The sequence below is a fragment of the Dasypus novemcinctus genome, chromosome 3, assembly GCF_030445035.2.
Source record: "Dasypus novemcinctus isolate mDasNov1 chromosome 3, mDasNov1.1.hap2, whole genome shotgun sequence".
NCBI lineage: Eukaryota > Metazoa > Chordata > Mammalia > Cingulata > Dasypodidae > Dasypus > Dasypus novemcinctus.
Window position 1 is genome coordinate 49,760,708 of NC_080675.1, and position 21,897 is coordinate 49,782,604.

Here is a 21,897-nt window from a genome sequence, read left to right on the forward strand (position 1 = left end):
GGGAGATAAATAAATCTTTTTTAAACATGTAGAATATAGTTTAAAATAAAAATACCCTATCATTATAAAGTTCCAACATACTTAGAAATTCCTCCTTCAAATTAATAAAACCAATATAGACACATAGTTCATGTACACCATTGAGTCAAGCTGATATCAGAGCAAACAAGATTGTTACACATTTAGGACTGTAAGTTTAAGAATCATGGAAACTATAAAGAAAATATCAGAGATATGATACGTAAGCTCACACAGACAGAAACTAGAGTACAGATTCGGAGAAGCAGGGGGAAGGTAGACTAGAGAGTTAATGCATAATTGGTACAGGGTGTCTGGGAAGATGAAAGGTTTTATTACGGCAGAGTGGTGATGGTACCATAATACTGTGAACATGATTAATCCCACTAAATAGTATGTTTGTGAGTGGGTGATATGGGAGAGTTTATATTGTATATATCTTCCGATAATTAAAAAGAAAGACCACCTAAAGAAACTATCATAATTCAGTGTAATACATGGTCCTGGATGGGATCAACAAGGGAAGAGAAAATACATATATTCAGAAATGGAAAACCTAGAACACAGACTGCAAGCTTTAAGTCGATGTTAAATTTCTTGAGCTGGATAACTGAAAAAAAGGTGGCCAGATAAGTGAATATCCTTGGTCTTAGGAAATGTACATGACAGCATTAGGTATTCAAGGAGCATGAAGTATACAACCTACACTCTAATGTTTAGAAAATGGACTGATAAATAGGCAGACAGATAAACAGATGGAGTGATAGGTAGATGAATAGACAGAATAATATAGCAAAAGTGGCAAAAGGTTAAAATTGGTTGATCTTGTTTGTGAGGAGGGGAAAGGGTAAGTGTATACTGGCATTCTCAGTACAGGGTTTGTATTATTTTGTAACTGTCCTCGAAGTTTTAAAGTATCTCAGAATAAAAAGTATTAAAAATAATAATACAATCAGTCTAGAATTAGAGTATTCTTTCATTACAATTCTCAGTATTATTTCCTAGCTTAAAACTATGAACGAACAAAGCACTCACTTGAAAGGAACAACCTTCCATTATTGAGTTACGTAGAATTAATGCAACAAGTTACCAAGGCACCCCTATTTTTGCATGCATCTTTTGGGCTCTAATTTCCATAGCATACTGATGCTTTCGGAAATGAGAAACCTTTTTAAGGAAACTAGACTGAGTATGAATGAAATGGGAATATAGTGCCTACTCCTCAAGAGTTTTATGGCAGGTAAGAAGTACCTAAATGAAACGCTATAAGGAGAAATTTCCTTCTAAACACAGATGAAAATACCAGCTATGCAATCCAAATATATTTGTATCATCTTAAGATGATTACACAAATTCCTGATAAAGTACCTTAAAAATATCTTCCTCTGCTTTCCCCAAAATCTAGATAATCAAGATAAAGAAACAATTGCTAAATTATGTGAATCCCCACCTCTACCATGTATACATTCTTTTTTCTTTATAAAATACATTTTAATCATGAATTTGTCCTTAAGTATTTCCAAAAAAATGTTTTAATTACTTCAAAAACAAATCGAAATTACTTTTATATGTTGGCAATGATACTATTTCAGTAAAACAAAAAATGTAACTGACAGAGAAATCAAAGTTAAGCTTAGGTTACAGATTTAGGTTACTTTGTAAATCTGTCTGACTTTAAATTCAGTTTAGTTTCTAATAAACAGTATCTTTGTTTTCTTTATTTTCTTCTTGGGAGCTCCAGAAATATCTGTCTGTGCTTCTCTCCCTTTTAGATGAGATAGAAATTTATGTCAGAGGATAAAAATGCACCTCCACTATTTTGTGACTATTATACAAATGCACAGCTATCAAAGAATTATACAGATAGGCAAAATTAGCATTAAGAACTACCAACCTCTATGATTCATTTTCCTATGAAAATACCATCAAACATTAATGTAATGGAAGTTGTTTATGCAATAATAATATATGCCTGCTTACCTAGAAACCAACATATACATCAGTATTTCTGACCTAAATATCAAAAAATTCTTTGTAAATGTTACTAGTTTTAAAGTATCATGTGGAAGACTTGGTTTCAAATATAGAAGAAGGAAAAAATATATAGCTACCAACCAGCTTCAGCTTATTTTTCTGAATGACATCCTTGTTTTCCTTTTGATATATCTCCATTTTCTTTTTGGTGTTGTCCAAATCCACATTGTTAGTTAAGTTGAAAACTGCATGAGAAAGGAAACAGTTTTAATAGAAACCTTAAGTAGATAAATAAAATCAAATATTCACCACGGTGATTTCTTATTCATCAGTTGTCATTTCTCACGGCTCTATTCGTGTCCTTTAACGTACTTACTTTAGAGACCAACTCTAGTTATAGCAACTATGCCTTCTGAGTCAAATATAAGAACTATCACTCTACACAGAAAAATCTAAATATCAAGATCCTCCAAGAAAACCTCATATACTTGCCATAATTACGTTAGATTTTATGTTATATCCCCCTCTTACTTTAAAAGAATATAACAGATTGTTTAATTTTTTAAAATAAAGAGTTTAAATCTAGGATTTTTAACAGGTCAGAATTAAGATTGAAAGAATCTATGCTCCAGGAACAGAAAAATTATCCAAAAGAATAAAAAAATCATATATTTGTATCATTTATATCAAACAACAACTGGTTTTAGTCACATTTCAATGGTCTCCAAAATGACTAGATGCAAGCTTGAATTATTTCCCATATACTCCAGATCTAGAAGAGCATGAAATAGAAAGGAGTTGAAACTTAATAAGGAAGGTAAAAGATTAATTGGCAACTGAAATATAAACTGACAATTTCATAAGAGACACCACTGAGACATATTCAGCAAGCTGATGAATTTTCAGTGAACAGCCTTTTCATAATCCCAACTCAAAATCATTTCAATTACAAATTACTTACTCTCTTCGTGATCATTTTATTTTCAAATCTATAAATTTACACATATGAACCAATAGGTTACTATAATACTCTGAAATTTTTTAAAAAAACAACTTCTAGAACACATAAAGCCATATATTTTAAAGTAATGCCCTACAACCCCATCCCTTAAAGTTGTTGCATCAGCCTGTTGAAGGAAGGACTTATATCAATAAGAATATCCTGTTCCATAATTCAATTCAGACCTCTCTCAGCTTCCTCTGTAATCTTTCTCCATTCATTATTAGCCCTTCTCCAATTACCTACCACTGCTTCTGTTTCTTATCCTAAAAACATGCACGATCTACCCTAAATAACATTGCTCTACTCTCAGTATCTCTTTAAATTTCTTCCCCAAATTGCTCCTTCTTTTAACCAACAACTTCCTCAAATACTTTCTAGATTTCTGGATTATAGAGACTTGTAAGTGTTGAAAAGTAGTACTGGAAGACCAAAACAGGGTTGCCTATTTTCTTGAGTAAGGCCTTAAGACAAACTCAAAAAACCAATCTGTTCCATAATTTCATCTCCTCAAAAGATAAGCATTGTACAACATCAACATATCATAATTATATCTGAAAATACAGGTTCTTTTAGGTAAGTAGACAAAACAGAAGCAACACTCAATTGTATTAAAGGCAAATAAAATTTCTAGGAGAACTGAGAGACAAGAAAAACAACAGACTTCTGGTTAATTTTTTACCAGAGTATAAAGGGAAGAAGTAATAGTGGAATGCAAAATGGGGGAATAGGAAATTCTAGGGATTGGTCTTTCCACCAAAGCAACCAAGCTGCAAAGAGCAAATATAACAAAGTGGGAAAGAACAACTGAAATTAACTATTTTGTACATCTAAAATCTGATCAGATACTTTTAAGAATCAGGGGAATGCTTGAAGATAGGAGAGTCTTCTGATCTTTCCCAAGTTAACAGCAAGTACAAACCAAGGCATTCCCCTTTTCCTCCATCTGTCCTCAACTGTGGGAAGAACAGCCCATGCTCAGGAATGACTGGGTGTGGCGACCTTATCCCCCAAAATTTAGGGGTTGTATGTTTTGGTTGATCTGACGGTAATCTGAAAGACCAGGACAGATGCTTGCCTCAGTTTCAGCCATTAGGCTGCAGTGGTTTGCCTGGTCGTTCCATTAAAAGGGTTAATGAACCAATACCATGTTTGACTCGTTTTTAAAGCCAGACATTTACATATTTGTCAGGTCACTAGCTGACTGGAAAATAATAGAACAGAAACTTCACTGATTATACACAGCAATGAATACATACTTTGCAAAAATAGACTCAAGAGTCATAAAGAGGTGGGTTAAGCACTCAACAAGCAAAAGCTTAATCCCTAAGGAATGGGAGATTCAGATTTCTAGAGTTTATACATTATAATTTCAGAATGTATACCTGTCAACAACAACAAAATAGAAAACATACATACCAAAAAAAAAAAAAAACCCAGGAAATTATGGTTTATTAACAAGTAAAAAAAGAATTTGACAGAAACCACTCCTAAGGAAGCTCAGACATTGTAATTACTAGTCAAAGATGTTATATCATCTACCTTAAATATGTTCAATGAGCTAAAGGAAACCACAAACAAAAGAAATTAGGAAAAGAATGCATAAACAAAATGAGACTACTATATAATGAGGTAGAAATACTATTAAAAGGAACCAAACAGAAATTCTTGAGCTGTAAATACAATTAAATTGAAAATTCCACTACATGGATTGAAAATGGACATAAACAGGGAAAAAAAGGGTCACTGAGCAGGAAGATAATATAACTGAAATTATCCAATCTAAGAAGCACAAAGAAAAGAGAAGAAAAATGACAGAACATGAAGGACCTGTGGGACACCATTAATCATACCATCACAGGAGTGACAGAAAGAAAAGACCCAGAAAAAGGGCCAGGATGAATGGAGAAGAAATAATGGTTATAAACTTTAAAAATCTGATGAAAGACACAAACATACATTAAAAAGATGCTAAACGAACTCCAAGCACAACTTAAAGTGATCCACATCAAGATACATAATAGGTAAATCATCAAAACACAAAGATAAAGGGTTTGAAAGTATCGAGGGAAAAGTGACTCATCATGTATAAGGGATCCTCAGTAAGATTAATAGATGATTTCTCCTGGAGGCCAGGAGGCAATGGGATGACACTTAAAATCCTGACAGGAAAAAAAAGTCAACAAAGAATTCTATATGTGGCAAAATTATCCTTCAAAAATGAAGGAGAAAGTAAGGCATTTCTACACACTTCCACAATGAAGCTAGTAGTATTCATTACCAGAAGTTCTGCCCGAAAAGAAAATCTTAAGAGGAGTACTTCGAACTAAAACGAAAGGACCCTGAACAGTAATTCAAAGCCATGTAAAGAAATAGAAAACACCAGTAACAGTAACTACATAGGTAAATATAAATCAAAGTTATTTTACTTTGGGTATGTAATTCTTCCTTTTCCTATATGATTTAAAGGCAAATTCATAAACATAATTAAAATCTACAATTATGGGCATACAATATATATAGAGGTAATCTGAGACAAAAACAATATAAAGGGGAAGGACAAAGATATATAAAAGCAGAATGTTTCCATACTGCTGAAGATGAGTTGGTAGCATTTAAGCTAGCAAGTTACACGCTTAAGACACTGTGTTCTCCAAAGCAACCACTGAGAAAATAAAAATAAAAGTGGGTCAAAATGGTATAATACCAAAAAAACACTAAATACAAAAAAAAAAGAGGCAGCAATGAAGGAATTAAGAAACAAAAAAAATTACACAAAAATCAAAGAGGTACATGACAGAAATAAATACTTCCTTATCAGTGATTACTTTAAATGGATATGGTTTAAATTGTCCTACCAAAGACAAAAACTGGAGATACCCAATCAAGATGGCAAAGTGAGACACTTCAGCACTCTGTGCCCACACAGAGGATTTGAACAAAGAACAAAAACTGGCAGAATATCTTTTGCAAAGTTCCAGGAAACAGTTAAAGGACCACAGTAACAGGGCAAGCGCTGAATCAAGAAAAAGTTTACTTAAAAGCATTAGGATCTCATTGCACCCTGACTGGCCCCTCCCCATCACTGGTTCCATGTAGAGCTGGCCCACACTTCTAATGCAAATACCTAATCCCGGTTACAAAAGGAGTAGAGTAACACTCGTGCACATCTGGAAGCATGTATGCCTGGCCCAATCTGTGAGTTGTGGCCTAAGGGACAACTTGTCCCAGAACTTGCCTCTCATGCAGTAGGCAGCTCACTGAGTTCTCCGTAAGACTGATGTGGAAAAGTAATCAAGTTCTGCTGCCTAGGGGAAGGGATTGAATATACTGCAGTTAGCCATATGTGTGAGGAAACAGTTTCTTAGAGATCTTCATATTTTCGTAAGCAGAGGAATTCCAAGGGCCATATATATGCATGCCCAAGACAAATGGTATGAGCAAAAAGGATCAGAAGGTCCCTAGATTTTGGTATGGAACTATTCTCCAAACTCATTATATGAATAAGCCCTGCAAAAGAGCACTCCCATAGGTCAAATGGCTAAGATTGGAAAAAGTGTTTACTCTTTTCCTTTTTATTTATTTTTTGTTAGTTCCTGACATTCAAGGAATGCTCTGTCATAACACTAGGTGGATACACTCTTAAGGAATTGATGCCTCAGAGTCTAACTTCCAGCAATAAAACATTAAAATCCAAAATTTCCAGATTTCAACAAAAGATTGCAAAACAAAAGAAATAGGATGCAATGGCCCAGGCAAAGAAAAGATTAAAGCATTAGAAACAAACTTTTAGATATTCTTAAGACAAGTAAAGAAAACATAGATGCTGAAAAGAAGCTACCTTTTACTTCCTCTTTTAAATATGTTCAAAGAGCTAAAGGAAAACATGGACAAACTAAAAGAAATTAGGAAAACGAAAAATGAACACAAGGAAGATAATAAAGAGAAAAAAATGAAAAGAATCAAACAGCTAAAAACAACAGTAGTAGAAATTTAAAACTTCCTAAAGTTTTAAAGTTTAAAGCAGATTGGAGCTAGCAGAAGAAAGAAAGAGTGAACTTTAAGGTAAGAAAATTGAAATCATCCAGTCAGAGGAGCAAAAAAGAAAAAAGAATGAAGAAAAGTAAAAAGAGCCTGTGGAAATTGTGTGACAGCATCAGGCATACCAATATATAAATATGGGAGTCCCACAAAGAGAAGCGTAAAAGGGGCAGAGAAAACATTCAAAGAAATAATGACTGAAAACTTCCCAAATTTAACAAAAGACATAAACATATACCTTCAAAATGATCAAGGACTCCAAACAGAGTAAATCCAAACAGACCTACAGAATAGCATATTATAATCAAGCTAATGCCAAAGATAGAGAATTCTAAAAGGTGCAGGAGAGAACCAACTCATTTTACATACTTAATAAGATCATGTGCCAACTTCTTATCAGAAACAATGGGCACAAAAAGGTACTGAGAAAACATAGCTGGGGGGGGAGGGAATTGCCAATCAAGAATTCTATATCCAGCAAAAATGTCTTTCAAAGCTGAGGGAAGAATTAAGGTATTACCAGATAAACAGAAGCTAAGGGAGTACATCTCATTAGACCTGCCTACAAGAAATGCAAAAAAGGAGTTCTGTACATTGAAAAGAAAGAACAACAGACAATTGGTTGAAGTCACATAAAGAAATAAAGACCTTGAGTAAAGATAATGACATAGATAAATATAAATAACAGTACTACTGTACTTTATATTTATAATTCCACTTTTTACTTCCCACAGGATCTCAAAGGAAAGTGCACAAAATGGTTTTGGACCACAATGTAGAAATATGTAATTTTTGACAAGAACTACAGAAAGGAGGGGGAATGGAGCAATACCAGGACATACTTTATGGATGTTATTAAAGTTAAGTTAGTATCAAAGCAAATGAGATTATTATAGATTTCGGATGTTAAATTTAATCCCCATGGTAACCACAAAGAAAATATTAGAAAATAAATTCATAGAAACAGAAAGTTACCAGGGGTTACCAGGGGTGGGGAACAATGGCAATGGGGACTTAATGCAAAATGAATATAGGGTTTCTGTTTGGGGTGAAAGGAAAGTTCTAGTAATGGATGGTGGTGAACACTGAGAAGGTGATTAATCCCACTGGAACATACTTGGGAGGGGTTGGGATGGGAAGATTTATGACGGGTGTGTGTGTGTGTCTAAAATAATAAAATAGAAAAAGAACCTAAAGAGACAATGACAAAAAATTCAATACGTGATTCTGAAAGGGATCTAACAAGGGAAGAGAAAAGTCTCAAAAGGGCATTTTAGGGGTATTTAAAAAAATGGAATATAGAATATAAGCTTTTTATCATTGTTGAATTTCTTGAACTTAAGGGCTACACTTATGGTGACTACATGGTTGTTCGTAGAAAATGTGCACAGAAGTTTTAAAGGAATATAATGTAGACAACCCGCTCTCAAATGTTCAAAAAATAGATAAACAGACAGATGGATAGATGATAGAATGATAGAGCAAAAGTGGCAAGATATTAAAATTGGTAGATCTGGGTATCTGGTGAGAAGTTGGGCGGGGTATGCTGGAGTTCTCTGTATACAATTTATATTCATTTTTACAATGTCCTGTAGGTTTTAAATTATTTCAAAATAAAAAGTTAAAAGTTATACAGAAACTGGCAAGTTGGATAAAAAAGCATAATCCAGCTATATGCAGTTTTTAAGAGAATCATATTATATACAAAGATATAGAAAATAAAAGGGTGGAAAAGATACTACATGTCAGCAGTAACCAAAAGATAGCTGGATGCATTAATGACAGACAAAATAGACCCTAGTCAGAAAAGGGTACAAGATACAAGAAGAACAGTATATAATGACAAAACAGCAAAAGAATATAACAATTAGAAATATATACAGACCTAACTAAAGAACCCCAAAATATATGAAGCAAATATTGACAGAATTGAAGGGAAAAAATAGAAAGCTGTACAGTAATATTGGATACTTTAATAAAACACTTTCAATGATGAATAGTACAATCAGACAGAAGATCAACAAGGAAACAGAGGAAATGAACAGGGTTAAAAACCAATTAGGCCTAGGGAAGTGGCTGTGGCTCAATTAGTTGGGCTCCCATCTACAATATGGGAGGCCCTGGGTTCACATCCCGGGGCCCCCTTGTGAAGGCAGGCTCACCTGCATGCCGTGGAGAGCCCGCGGCCTGCAAGTGCCACAGAGTACCAACTCAGCAAGGTGACACAACAAAAAGGGAGACAAGGTAAAAAAAAAAAAAAAAAGAGCACGCAGCATATGGACACAGGGAGCAAAAAAAACAACAAGCAAGCCACAAAGGGGGGGATAAATAAATAAATACAGACACACAGAAGAACACACAGCGAATGGACACAGAGACCAGCAAGCAAGCTGCGGGGGCAGATTTAAAAAAAAAAAAAAGGCCTAACAGACATATATAAAGCACTCTACCAAACAACATCAGAACACACATTCTTATCAAGTGCACACAGAACATTCACCAAGATAGACCATATGTTAAGCCATAAAACAAGTCTTAATAATTTTAAAAGATTGAAATCATATAAAGTATCTTTTCTGATCATAATGGAATAAAAGTAGAAGTTAATTAACAGCCAAAAAAAACAATAGCAAACACAATTCAGCACTATATTTAAAGGATTATACACCATAACCAAGTGGGATTTTTCCCTGGAATGCAATGGTGGTTACTCGTACTTAATCAATACAATACACCAATTAATAGAATCACAGATGGAAAAAAAACAACATGATCATCTCAATTGATGCAGAAAAAGCATTTGAAAAAATCCAACACCTTTTCATTTTAAAACCCCTTAAGCACTTATGATTAGAAGGGAATTTCCTCAACATGATAAAGGCCCTATGAGAAAACCTACAGCAAATGTAATGCTTAAAGGTAAACAGACTGAAAACTGTATTTGTACAATCAATCAAGAACCAGACAAGGATGCTCACTTTCACCACTTCTCTGCAACATAGTAGTGGAAAGTCTAGCTAGAGCAATAAGTCCAGATAAAGAAGAAAAAGGCATCCATATGGGAAATAAAAAGTATCTATAGGCTCACATCTTATATACAGGAACACTAAAAATCAACCAGAAAAAGATATTAGCACAAATAAATGAGTTCATCAAAACTACAAGAGATAAGATCAACAAACTAAATCAGTGATATTTTTAAACATTAGCAATGAAAAATCCTGGGAAGGAAATTACAAAAACAATTCCATTTAAAATAGTATCAAAAGAATAAAATATCAAGCAAAAAATTTAACCAAGTTGGAGAGAGTCTTGGACCATAAAATATAAACCATTGCTCAAAGTCACTTAAAAAAGACATAAGTAAATGTAAAGAAATCCCATATTCATGGATTGGAAGACTTAATATAGTTAAGATGGCAATACTATCCAAAGCAATCTACAGATTCAATGCAATCCTTATCAAAATCCCACCTACAATTTTTGGGGAAAAAAAAGAAAAACCCATCCTAAAATTCATATGTAATTGTAAGGGGTCTCAAATAACCACAACAATCATGAGAAAGAAGAACAAAGAAGGAAGCCTCACACTTCTTTATTTTAAAACTTACTACAAAGCTACAGTAATCAAACCAGCAAGGTACTGGCAAAAGGAGAGACATAAAGACCAACAGAATGGAACTGAAAGTCCAGAAATAAACCCTCACATATATGGTCAACTGATTGTTCACAAGGGTGATATATTAGTCTGCCAGAGGGGTGCTGATACAAAATACCAAAAACCGTTTTCTTGTTTGTTTGTTTTTTCTGGATCAGTTGGTTTTTATAAGGGTATTTATGCGGGATAGAAGCTTATAGGTACCAGGTCATAAAGCACAAGTTACCTCCCTCACCAAAGTCTATTGCCATGTGTTAGAGCAAGACGGCTGCTGACACCTGCAAGGGTTCAAGCTTCCTGGGTTCCTCTCTTCCCAGGATTTGCTTCTGTTCAGGCTCAGCAGCTCTGCTCTCTCCATAAGGCCAGATGTAGATTATCAGGTGAATGGCTGTCTCTCTTCCTGGCACCTCTGCTGTATCTGTTTCTCTGTGTATTTCCATCCCAGGCTCCAGCATTAAAACTCCAAACTCTGTTCCCTGCCATGTCTTTTCTCTTTGAGTCCCCACCCACCAAGGGGGTGGGGATGCAACATCCTACTGATGTGGCCCAATCAAAGCCTTAATCATTATTTAATCAAGTAAAAGTGAAACCTCTGAATCCAATTAAATCTAATAAGCCTATAGGAACAGATCAGTTGACAAACATAATCCAATAACTATTTTTAGAATTCATAAACAATATCAAACTGCCACAGGTGACAAGCCCTTCAATGGAGAAAAGGACAGTCTTTTCAACAAATAGTGCTGAAAAAACTGGATTGCATGCCAAAAACTGAATTTGTCCAAAAATTAACTCAAAAGGGATTAAAAAACCTAAATAAACTAAAACCACAAAATTCATAGAAGAAAACATGGAGGGAAATCTTCATTACTTTGGATTTGGCAATGATTTGTTAAGTATGACACCAAAAGCATACACAACAAAAGGAAAAATAGATAAACTGGACTTCATGAAAATTAAGTACATTTTTTACATCAGAAAATTTCAAAATAATGAAGAGTCAACCTACAGAATGTGAGAAAATATTTGCAACATATATCTGATAAGGGTCTAATATCCAGAATATATAAAGAAATCTTACAATTCAGTAACAAAAAAAAAAATTAAAAATGGGCAAAAGATTTGAAAAGACAATTCTCCAAAGAAGATACACAACTAGCCAATAAACACATTGAAAAGATGCTCAACATCATTAATAATAAAGGAAAGCAAACCAAAACCACAATGAGAATACCACTTCATACCTACTGGAAAAACTATTATTAAAAAATGGAAAATAATTAGTATTAGTAAGGATGTAGAGAAATTGAAATCCTTGTGCATTACTGGTAAGTAAGAATGTAAAACAGTGCAACTGCTGTGGAAAATAGTTTGGCATTTCCTCAATAAGTTAAACATAGAATTACCGTATCAATCAGCAATTCCAATCCTGATATATTCCAAAAAAAAACTGAAAACAGAGACTCAAATAGATTGCACAGCAATGCTCATAGCAGTATTCATAATACCAGAACTGGAAACAACCTAAGGGTCCAGCAACAGATTAATAGATAGACAAAATGTGATGTTATCCATACAATGGAATATCACTCAGCCATAAAAAGAAATGAAAGTCTGATACATGCTACAACATGAATGCTCCTTGAAAACACTATGCTAAGTGAAATAAACCACATGAAAGTATGAAAGGTCACATACTGTACAATTCCACTTACATGATCTATCTAGAATAATCAAACTCATACAGAAAGTAAATAGACCATTACCACGGGATGGGGGTCATGAGAAAAAGGAATTATTGCTCAATGAGTATACAGTTTCCACTTGGAAATAATGAAAAAATTCTGGAAATAGAAATGATGGTTGAGAGTGGCCTATTCAACAAATGGTGTCTGGAGAACTGGATAGCCATATGTAGAAGAATGAAAGAGGATTACCATCTCACACCTTATACAAAGATCAACTCAAGATGGATCAAAGACCTAAATATAAGAGCCAAGACCATAAAAACCTTAGAAAGCAGTGTAGGGAAACATCTACAGGACCTTGTAATAGGAAATGGATTTATGAATATCTCACCAAAAGCACGAGCAGCAAAAGAACTAATAGATAAATGGGACTTCCTCAAAATTAAAGCCTTCTGCACCTCAAAGGAGTTTGTCAAGAAAGTAAAAAGGGAGCCCACACAGTGGGAGAAAATATTTGGCAATCATATATCTGATAAGAAACTTATAACTTCCATATATAAAGAACTCCTATATCTTGAAAATAAAAAGATAAACAACCCATTTAAAAAATGGGAAAAAGACTTAAACAGACACTTCTTTGAAGAAGAAATACAAATGGCAAGAAAGCACATGAAAAAATGTTCCAAATCTCTAGCTATCAGGGAAATGCAAATCAAAACTACAATGAGATACCATCTTACACCCATAAGATTGGCAGCTATGAAAAAAACAGAAGAATACAAGTGCTGGAGAGGATGTGAAGGAAGGGGAACACTCATCCACTGCTGGTGGGAATGCAGAAGGATCCAACCATTCTGGAGGACAGTATGGCGGTTTCTCAAAAAACTAGCCATAGATTTGCCATATGACCCAGCAATACCACTGCTGGGTATATACCCAGCAGAACTGAAAACAAGGACACAAACTAATATATGTACACCAATGTTCATAGCAGCATTGCTCACTATTGCCAAAAGTTGGAATCAACCCAAATGCCCATCAACAGATGAGTGGATCAATAAAATGTGGTATATACACACAATGGAATACTACTCGGCTGTAAGAACAAACACACTACAAACACATGTGATAACATGGATGAATCTTGAGAACCTTATGTTGAGTGAAGCAACCCAGACATTGAAGGACAAATACTACATGACCTCAATGATATGAAATAATCAAGCTGCCCTAGATAGCAAGAGACTGAACGATAGGCTTACAGGAAATCGGAGGGTGGAGGAAGGATATGAGCCGATGTCTGCAGGGGTGGAATTTAAGACGAGATGCTGGTAAGTATGAACACAAAGAAGAGATAAAAGGGGGGCAAGGGGTTGCCTTTGGTTGGGGCTTTACGGGTTTGAGGGTGGCTGGGGAGGGACGGATGGGTAACGTTGCCCAAAAGTGGGGGGAGGGAGGGGTAGCATACGAACACAGGAGAGGGTCAGGAGGTGGTGGAGAGTAAAATGCCGAGAAAATCATATCAAAATATAATAAAGAGGGTTACCTGTTTAGAATGCTCGGAGGGGAGGGTCTGATGCAGGACGGGCTCCTGGGGAATGTCTAAATGCTCATTCTGCCAGAGTGGGTGACACCATGGGGTGGAATCCCAAGTAGTGAGAGTGGGGGTGGACCCACATCCTGGGGAGGACTAATGCCATCAAATAGAGGGAACTGTATCCCTGAGAGAAAGGGTGGCTCCCAGGGCATTGGGGCAGATGAGCAAGTTAGACCCTGAACACTATTCCATCTATCTCTGGAAGTGGCTCCTCAGGAAACGGAGGTTGGCTGTCACTGTGGGCACCAAGGTGGAAGGGAAAATGGACGTTAAATGTGTGGAACCAAAGTAAATGGGGGGCAAGAGAGGAGTTTCTTGAGAGTACACAAGGATGGATATAAAACATGTAATATTACACCATAACATAAAGGAGATGACAGACTGATAATGTAAACCATAATGTAAAACATAGGATAACTAAAAATGTAAAGAACTGTGTATCCTAAAGTATGTACCATAATGTAAGCACAGATGTTACCTTGTTAGAAAGCTAATATCTCAGACTCTGTACATCACCTTAAGTAAATATGATATGAATAGGGCGTAAGAGTATCACTGTGGAAGGGAAAAGGTTTTCTGGTGGATGTGTGGGAGTGCTGTATATTATATATATGCATTGCTGTGGTCTAGGACTCCTGTGAAGAAATGCTGAATAATTAGGGGGAAAAAAAAAAAAAAAAAAAAAGGATAGGATGTGGAATTTTTTCAAATCAACATTCTTTATCTAAGTTCTTTATCTAACTTTATCCAAATTCTTTATCTATCCTTTAAACCCATCGCTATATGCCATTCCCTAGTAAGGGACCATGACATTATATTGGGCTTCAAATTTCGGGGAGTTCTGGATCACAGAGTGTTTCAACAATGGCAATGGAGGGATACTGGTATGGGATACCAATGACAGGTGATATATGGCTGACAGGGAGCTGTACAGAACATATGTCCAGGGTACATGGTAATGATTGGATATACTCATAGTGGCAACAATTAAAAACCACAGCAGGGGGGTACTGGGTTCCTGGCCAGTGGTGCTCTGTCGTGGTCCCTAGGGGAGCAGCGACAGTCTCCCAGGTACAGTGGCGGGGACCGGGAGGGAGTGAGGGTTCAACAGTGAGCCCCTGATGCTAATGACTATGCTTGTGAGCTGATAAACCTAAAATAAGAACAAGGCCTAGAGCAACATTGTGCCTGGGAATTTCCTCCTGTCAGCCTTCATGTTACTCAAATGTGGCCAGTCTCGAAGCCAAACTCAGCATGTAAATGCAATGCCTTCCCCCCAGCGTGGGACATGACACCCGGGGATGAGCCTCCCTGGCAACGAGGGACCACTATCAACTACCAACTGATGATGCAACTGGAAAAGGACCTTATACGGAAGGTTCAATGCAGATCAGCAGAATATCCATGTCTACATAAAATAACATGACTTTAAAATGCTGTTTGACCTAAAGTAAGGGGGAAATGGAAAGGAGAAATGAGTTTATATGGCTACGAGTTTCTAAAAAAGAGTCTGGAGGCTGGCAGAAGGATTGCCCTCATGCACAACTGAGCAGAGTCAGAGAGACAGATAAAGCAGATACAACCCCCAGATATTGGTTCCTTTGAAGACTAAAGAGACCCATGAGAGTTATGGTCATGGCCGATGGGGTTAACTACCAGGGCAGATGGCCCCTCGTTGGAAATGGTGTTTATGTGTGATGAATCTGGACTCAGATGGGATCTCCCTTCATAAGACTTTCATGCTAATGTGCTGGAGGTGCAGTTAATGTTGGGGTTTAAGATATATTTAGGGGATTTGAATCTCTGGACTGACAATGTGATAGCCAGGTCCTGAGCCTCAACAGACTCCAGCACCTACAATCTGATTTATTGGACTTACCACACTCAGCTAAGATGGAGTTGAAGAAGGACAATCACCACACCATGGAGCCTAGAGTGATTACAACTGAAAATGGGAGGATTGCATCCAGCATCCATGTGGAATCTGAGCCTCCTCTTGACATAGAGGTGCAATGGACACAACCAATCCAATGTCCACATAGAAGAGGTGGCATTGGATTGGGAAAAGTGGACATGGTGGACGATGGGTATGGGGAAAGGCAGGAAGAGATGAGAGGTGGAGGCGTCTTTGGGACATGGAGCTGCCCTGGATGGTGCCTCAGAGGTAATCACCGGACATTGTAAATCCTCACAGGGCCCACTGGATGGAATGGAGGAGAGTATGGGCCATGATGTGGACCATTGTCTATGAGGTGCAGAGGTGCCCAAAGATGTACTTACCAAATCCAATGGATGTGTCATGATGATGGGAACGAGTGTTGTTGGGGGGGGAGAGGGGGGGTGGGGGGTGGGGTTGAATGGGACCTCACATATATATATATTTTTAATGTAATATTATTACAAAGTCAATTAAAAAAATTAAATTAAATTAAATTAAATTAAAAAAAAAAAAAGAAATGATGGTTACACAGCACTGTGAATCTACTTAATATCACTGAATTGCATACTTAAAAATGGTTAAAATGATCAGTTTTAAGTTTTATACTCTTTACCACAATAAAAAATAATAATTTTTTAAAACAGTAATGGTGGTAAATCAGGGGAATGGCTAAAATGAATTATAGGGCACTCACTATTAATCATACTTCAGCCCTAACACAAAATAAAGGATGCTCCAGATTAGCATCAGCCCTCAGAAATGCATCCATCATCCATGAATTAAGACGAACTGATTCCACTATCTTGCCAACCACTCAAAATTTATCCATTGAATATGCTAGGCCATCCTTTGAGCCATCAAATCCAGTTATCTTTTACAATCTCCACCATCCTCAAAATCTATGCCAGCTTAACAATTACTGATCTCTTGATTTTTATCTCAGGTACTTCCTTCTTTTGACTTATTTTTTTTCTTCTTTATTTTCTTTTAAATGTTACATTCAAAAAATATGAGGACCCGTATACTCCCTCACTCCTGACCCCACTCCTCCCACATCAATAACCTCTTCCATCATCGTGGCACATTCACTGCACCTGGTGAATACATTTCGGAGCACTGCTGCACCACATGGACAGTGGTCTACATTGTAGTCTACATTCTCCCCCATTCCACCCAATTTGTTAAGGTTTGCTCCTGATCTTCCTCCAACTAACATACTCACTCTTGTTTCCATCTCTAGCTCTTCTTGATATCTGAGTAATCTTTATGATCATATGTTTTCCTTTCTTTCCTCCCTCTATGTTTGCTGAGCAATCTAATCACTTCCTATAGCTTCAACCACACAAATGCCAGGAAAATCTGACAATATCTCAAAGTACATTTTACAAAACAATACATATAATGATTTCCAAAGTTGCTCTTTTTTGTATTAGAGTTCTCTATGGAAACAGAACCAATGAGTAATCTGTAAATACTAAAAGCCTGAACTAACTTCCCTCACTTGTTAACATGCAAAATATTATTTCCAACTCATATGAAAATCTTTCTACCTTACATGATAGGACAAAATTTTCATTCTTTTGCACTTCACCTTGCATTCAAAGTTCACATCTTATATAATCTGTTTCATTATTCAGATATAGAGGAAAAAGGAAAAAAAGAAGAACTTAATTATCATCTACAATGTTCCTGTGGCAGTTTGATCATTTTATGAATCCAAAAATAAGAAAGATTGTTTACGAACTAATTTATTCCTGTGGATGTGATACCCTTTGATTGCATTAAATTCAGGTGAGGGACCTTTGATTATATTACTTGATAAGACTGATTTAGGGTTTCTGATTGGACTATGTCAGTGAGGCATGACTCAGGTTGAGTCTTTGCTCTCTTACTGGAGCTGATAAAAATGGAGTCACAGAGAGAGTCAGACAGACACTGGGAAAGGAAGCCACTATTTTTACCCTGTCATGTGAGAGAGGACTAGAAGTTCACTTAAGCACAAAGTCCCCAAGAAGCTGGGCCAACAGAGCAGATGAGCCATGCTATATGCCTAATAGCTTATACTTCAACTCGGCCCAGAAAAAGACAAGCCATAAGCCTGATTGCTCACAGCTGAGCTCCAGGAGCTGGCCTCCAGGAGCTGGCCTCCAAGAGACAGTGGGCCCAGAGGGGAAGGCTGAGACATCAGGAGAGATCGGCAGCCATCTTGCTTTACCACATGCCCAGACAACAGGATTAACAGTAGCTGACTTTGGTGACAAAGCACCTGATATGGTGCCTCAGTATGGATTTTTATCGGACTTGGAATTGTAAGCTTTTATCCCAAATAAATCCCCTTTATAAAAACCAACACATTTCTGGTACTTTGAATTGGCAGCTCTTTGGTAAACAAAAACAGTTCCCAACACTATGGTGTTATGAACATACAAAAGAGGCTCTTGTTTCCAAAGACTAACACTCTCATTAGGGTGATCACCCATAAACACAATATACTGAAGTAATAGTATAAGAAACTATAAGATTAAGTGACAACAGGGAATAAATTAAAGTATCTGCTTTATTCATTAAACAGTATTTAGCACTGTGCTGGTTTTTCAATAAATGTTTATTAAAGAAATAAAGAAAGAAAACACATTGTTTTTGTTTTAGTGGAATCAACTGCCAATCCTTCTGTAGCAGTTTGGTATGCTTATGAATTCCAAAAATAGATATTGGATTATGTTTGTAATATGGTCTGTACCTGGGGGTGATTCAGTTATGATTAGGGCTTTGATTGGACCACATCATTAGGGCGTTGAGTCCTCACCCCTTGGTGGATGGCAACTTACAGATAAAAGGCATGGCAAAGTACAGAGGTGAGGGTTTTTGATGTTGGAGTTTGATGCTGAAGCCTTAAGCTGGAGCCCTGAGAAGTAAGCTCACAGAGGAAAGAAAAGCAAGCCCCAGGAAGAGAGGAACCCTGAACCCAGAAAAAAGCAAGACCCTGGAAGAGAGGAACCCAGGAAGCCTGAACCCTCACAGACATTGGCAGCCATCTTGCTCCAACATGCGAAAACAGACGTTGGTGAGGGAAGTTACTTATGCTTTAGGGCCTGGTATCTGTAAGCTCCTACCCCAAATAAATACCCTTTATAAAAGCCAGCAGGCTTCTGGTATTTTGCATCAGCACCCCTTTGGCTGACTAATACACCTTCTAAAATGAAGTTGTGATTATGCCTTACAGTCATGAATCACTCAGTTCACTCATTCATGATGCCTCGAAAACAAAATCCAAACATACATATTCTCATATGAAAGATTTCAACTTGTGGCTCCAAAGTAATATTCCATCCTTATCTCCTACACTAGCTTTCCATCTTTTCTTTCTGTTGTTCCTTTCAGGAACCAAGGAAAAGAGATGCGCAGTTCTCTCTCATTTGTTTCCTTGAAGTAACTTACTTCTCAAAATTTTGCTTGAAGAATAGGTTTTATATAGCAAACATCCATGTAGTATGTATGACAGGCATTGTGTTCAGCACCTGACTTAATTACCTCATTTAATCCTCCTGAAGGAGGGAGGTACTAATACAAATATTTTACTTTATATTTTATATTTTATATTTTAAAGTACTTCATACTCTATAGATAAGGTTTAAAGATATTAATAATTTGTCCAACTTACACAGCTAGAAATGTTGGAACCATGATTCTAACCTAGACTTTTTGACTCCAAAGCTGAGCTTTTATCTACAATGCTAGTTATGTTGCTTCTCCAATATCTAAAAAGCTACTGCCCGCCCAATTCAGGTATTCCTCTGCATCTGTATAGGGCCTATGCTTTCTCAATCCTATATACCCGCCTTTCTATTCAAATGACCCATTTTAGGCCTGTTCTATATAAACTCACTTTGTAGACTGTAAACTATCTCTGAGTGCCCACAATACATTATCTAACATCATTCTGGTGGCACTTAGCCACTTCTATCTTGTACAATTACTTTAAATATATATCTTATCTGTTCTTTTAGACTGTCCTTTGGGGGCAGATTCTAGTTCTGACTCATCTTTATCACATCCAGAACTTAAAGTAAAAATGGTGGAATAGAGAGCTTCAGGAATCAGTCCTCCCACTAAAACAAGAAATAAATAGGCAGAAACTGTCTAACATAACTATTTTGAAATCCCAAAGTTCAGAAGAACACGGAAGGGCACACATCAGTTCTGGTACAGAACAGTACATTGTCTAGCCATTACGAGATTTAGCCCCTTGGCTAGCTCACTGGTGATGGAAAGGGAAATAAAATTTCTGTTCTCCAAGAAAAGGGGTGGTCACAGCTGATCACTGGTCACAACTTTTGGTTAGTGAATTCAGAATTGGGACTGCTGGGGTACTGGTATTGAGGAAGTCCATTGTTTCAGCCCGCCCAGACAGAGGCTTGGCAGCCACTGTTTCAACCTTCACAGAACAGAGGCGGCAGCAGAAGAGATTTAAACACGCTGTACTTCCTCAGAGCTGAGAATGACAGTTAGCTATTCAGTTACAGTACAGTCCAGTTATTCTGAAAAATCAGAATAAGAAATCAATAAAAACATTACACTCACAATAGCAACTAAAACAATCAAATTTTTTAAGATTTTTTAAAAATTTCTCTCCCCTTCACAGCCGCCCCCCAGTTGTCTGCTCTCTGTGTCCATTCGCTGTGTGTTCTTCTGTGCCTGCTTGTATTCTTGTCAGCGATCAAATATTAAGGAATAAATCTAATCAAGGATGCAAAGGACTTATACATAAAAAAGCACAATACTTTGCTAAAAGAAATCAAAGACTGAAATAAATCGAAGGACATTCCATGTGCATGGATTGGAAGACTAAATACCATTAAGATGCCAATTCTACCCAAAGAAATTTTTAGATTCAATGCAATCCCATTCAAAATTCCAACATTTGCTCTCTGCAAAAACAGAAAAGCCAGTCATAAAATTTATATGGAAGAGTAAGGCACCATGAATAGCTAAAGTCATCTTGAAAAAGAAAAATGAAGTTGAAGGATCACCCTTCCTGATATTAAAGCTTATTACAAAGTCACAGTAATCAAATCAGTAAAGTGCTGGCACAAGGACAGACATATAGACTAATTTAGTCTGCTAGGCTGCCAAAAGTAATATACCAGAAATAGGGTGGTTTTTACAATGGAGATTTCTTAGCTCACAAGCTTACAGTTCCAAGGTTGAAAAACATGCTGAATGCTTTCTCCCCAGATGCAAGATGCTAGTGATCCTATAATCCTCTGTCACATGGCAAGGCATATGGCAGCATCTGCTGGTCTCTCCCTTCTCTTCCAGGTTTCGTTGCTTTCAGCTTCTGGCTTCCATGACTTTCTCTCTCAGCTTCCATGGTTTTCTATCCATCTCTCTCTGTATTAATCTGTTTATAAAGGATCCCATTAAGAGGATTAAGATCCACCCTAGGTCACACATTACTGAAGTAATATAAACAAAAGGCCCTTAACTGAAGTAAACTAAACAAAAGTCCACCTTACAAAAGGTTTGCACCCAGAGGAATGGATTAGCTTTAGGAACATAATTTTTTAGGGTATATAACAGCTTCAAACTATCAAATAGACCAAAGGAATAGAATTGAAAGCTCAGAAATCAATGCTATATTTATGGCTATCTGATTTTTGAGAGGCGGACAAAACAACTCAATTGGGAAAGAAGAGTCTTATTAGTAAATGATGCTGGGAAAACAGGAGCCCCATTTGCAAAAAAAGAAGGAGGAACCTTATCTCACATCATATAAAAGAGTCAACTCAGGGAAGTGGACTTAGCTCAATGGATAGAGTGTCCACCTACCACATGGGAGGTCCACAGTTCAAACCCAGGACCTCCTTGACCCATGTGGAGCTGGCCCACGTGCAGTGCTGATGTGCGCAAGGAAAGCCGTGCCACACAGGGGTGTCCCACAAGCAAAGAGTGTGCCCCATAAGGAGAGCCACAAAGCACAAA

The 21,897-nt window shown here is 36.8% G+C and overlaps 1 protein-coding gene across 1 annotated transcript in view; it reads right to left on the reverse strand.

Annotated features, from left to right (window-relative positions):
* Positions 1-21,897, reverse strand: part of MNAT1 (MNAT1 component of CDK activating kinase) — a 291,203-nt gene that overhangs the window by 155,699 nt on the left and 113,607 nt on the right. Inside the window, exon 4 of the mRNA XM_058293326.2 lies at positions 2,134-2,237. Coding sequence (XP_058149309.1) covers positions 2,134-2,237 — 104 coding nt within the window. The remainder of the gene's footprint in view (positions 1-2,133; positions 2,238-21,897) is intronic.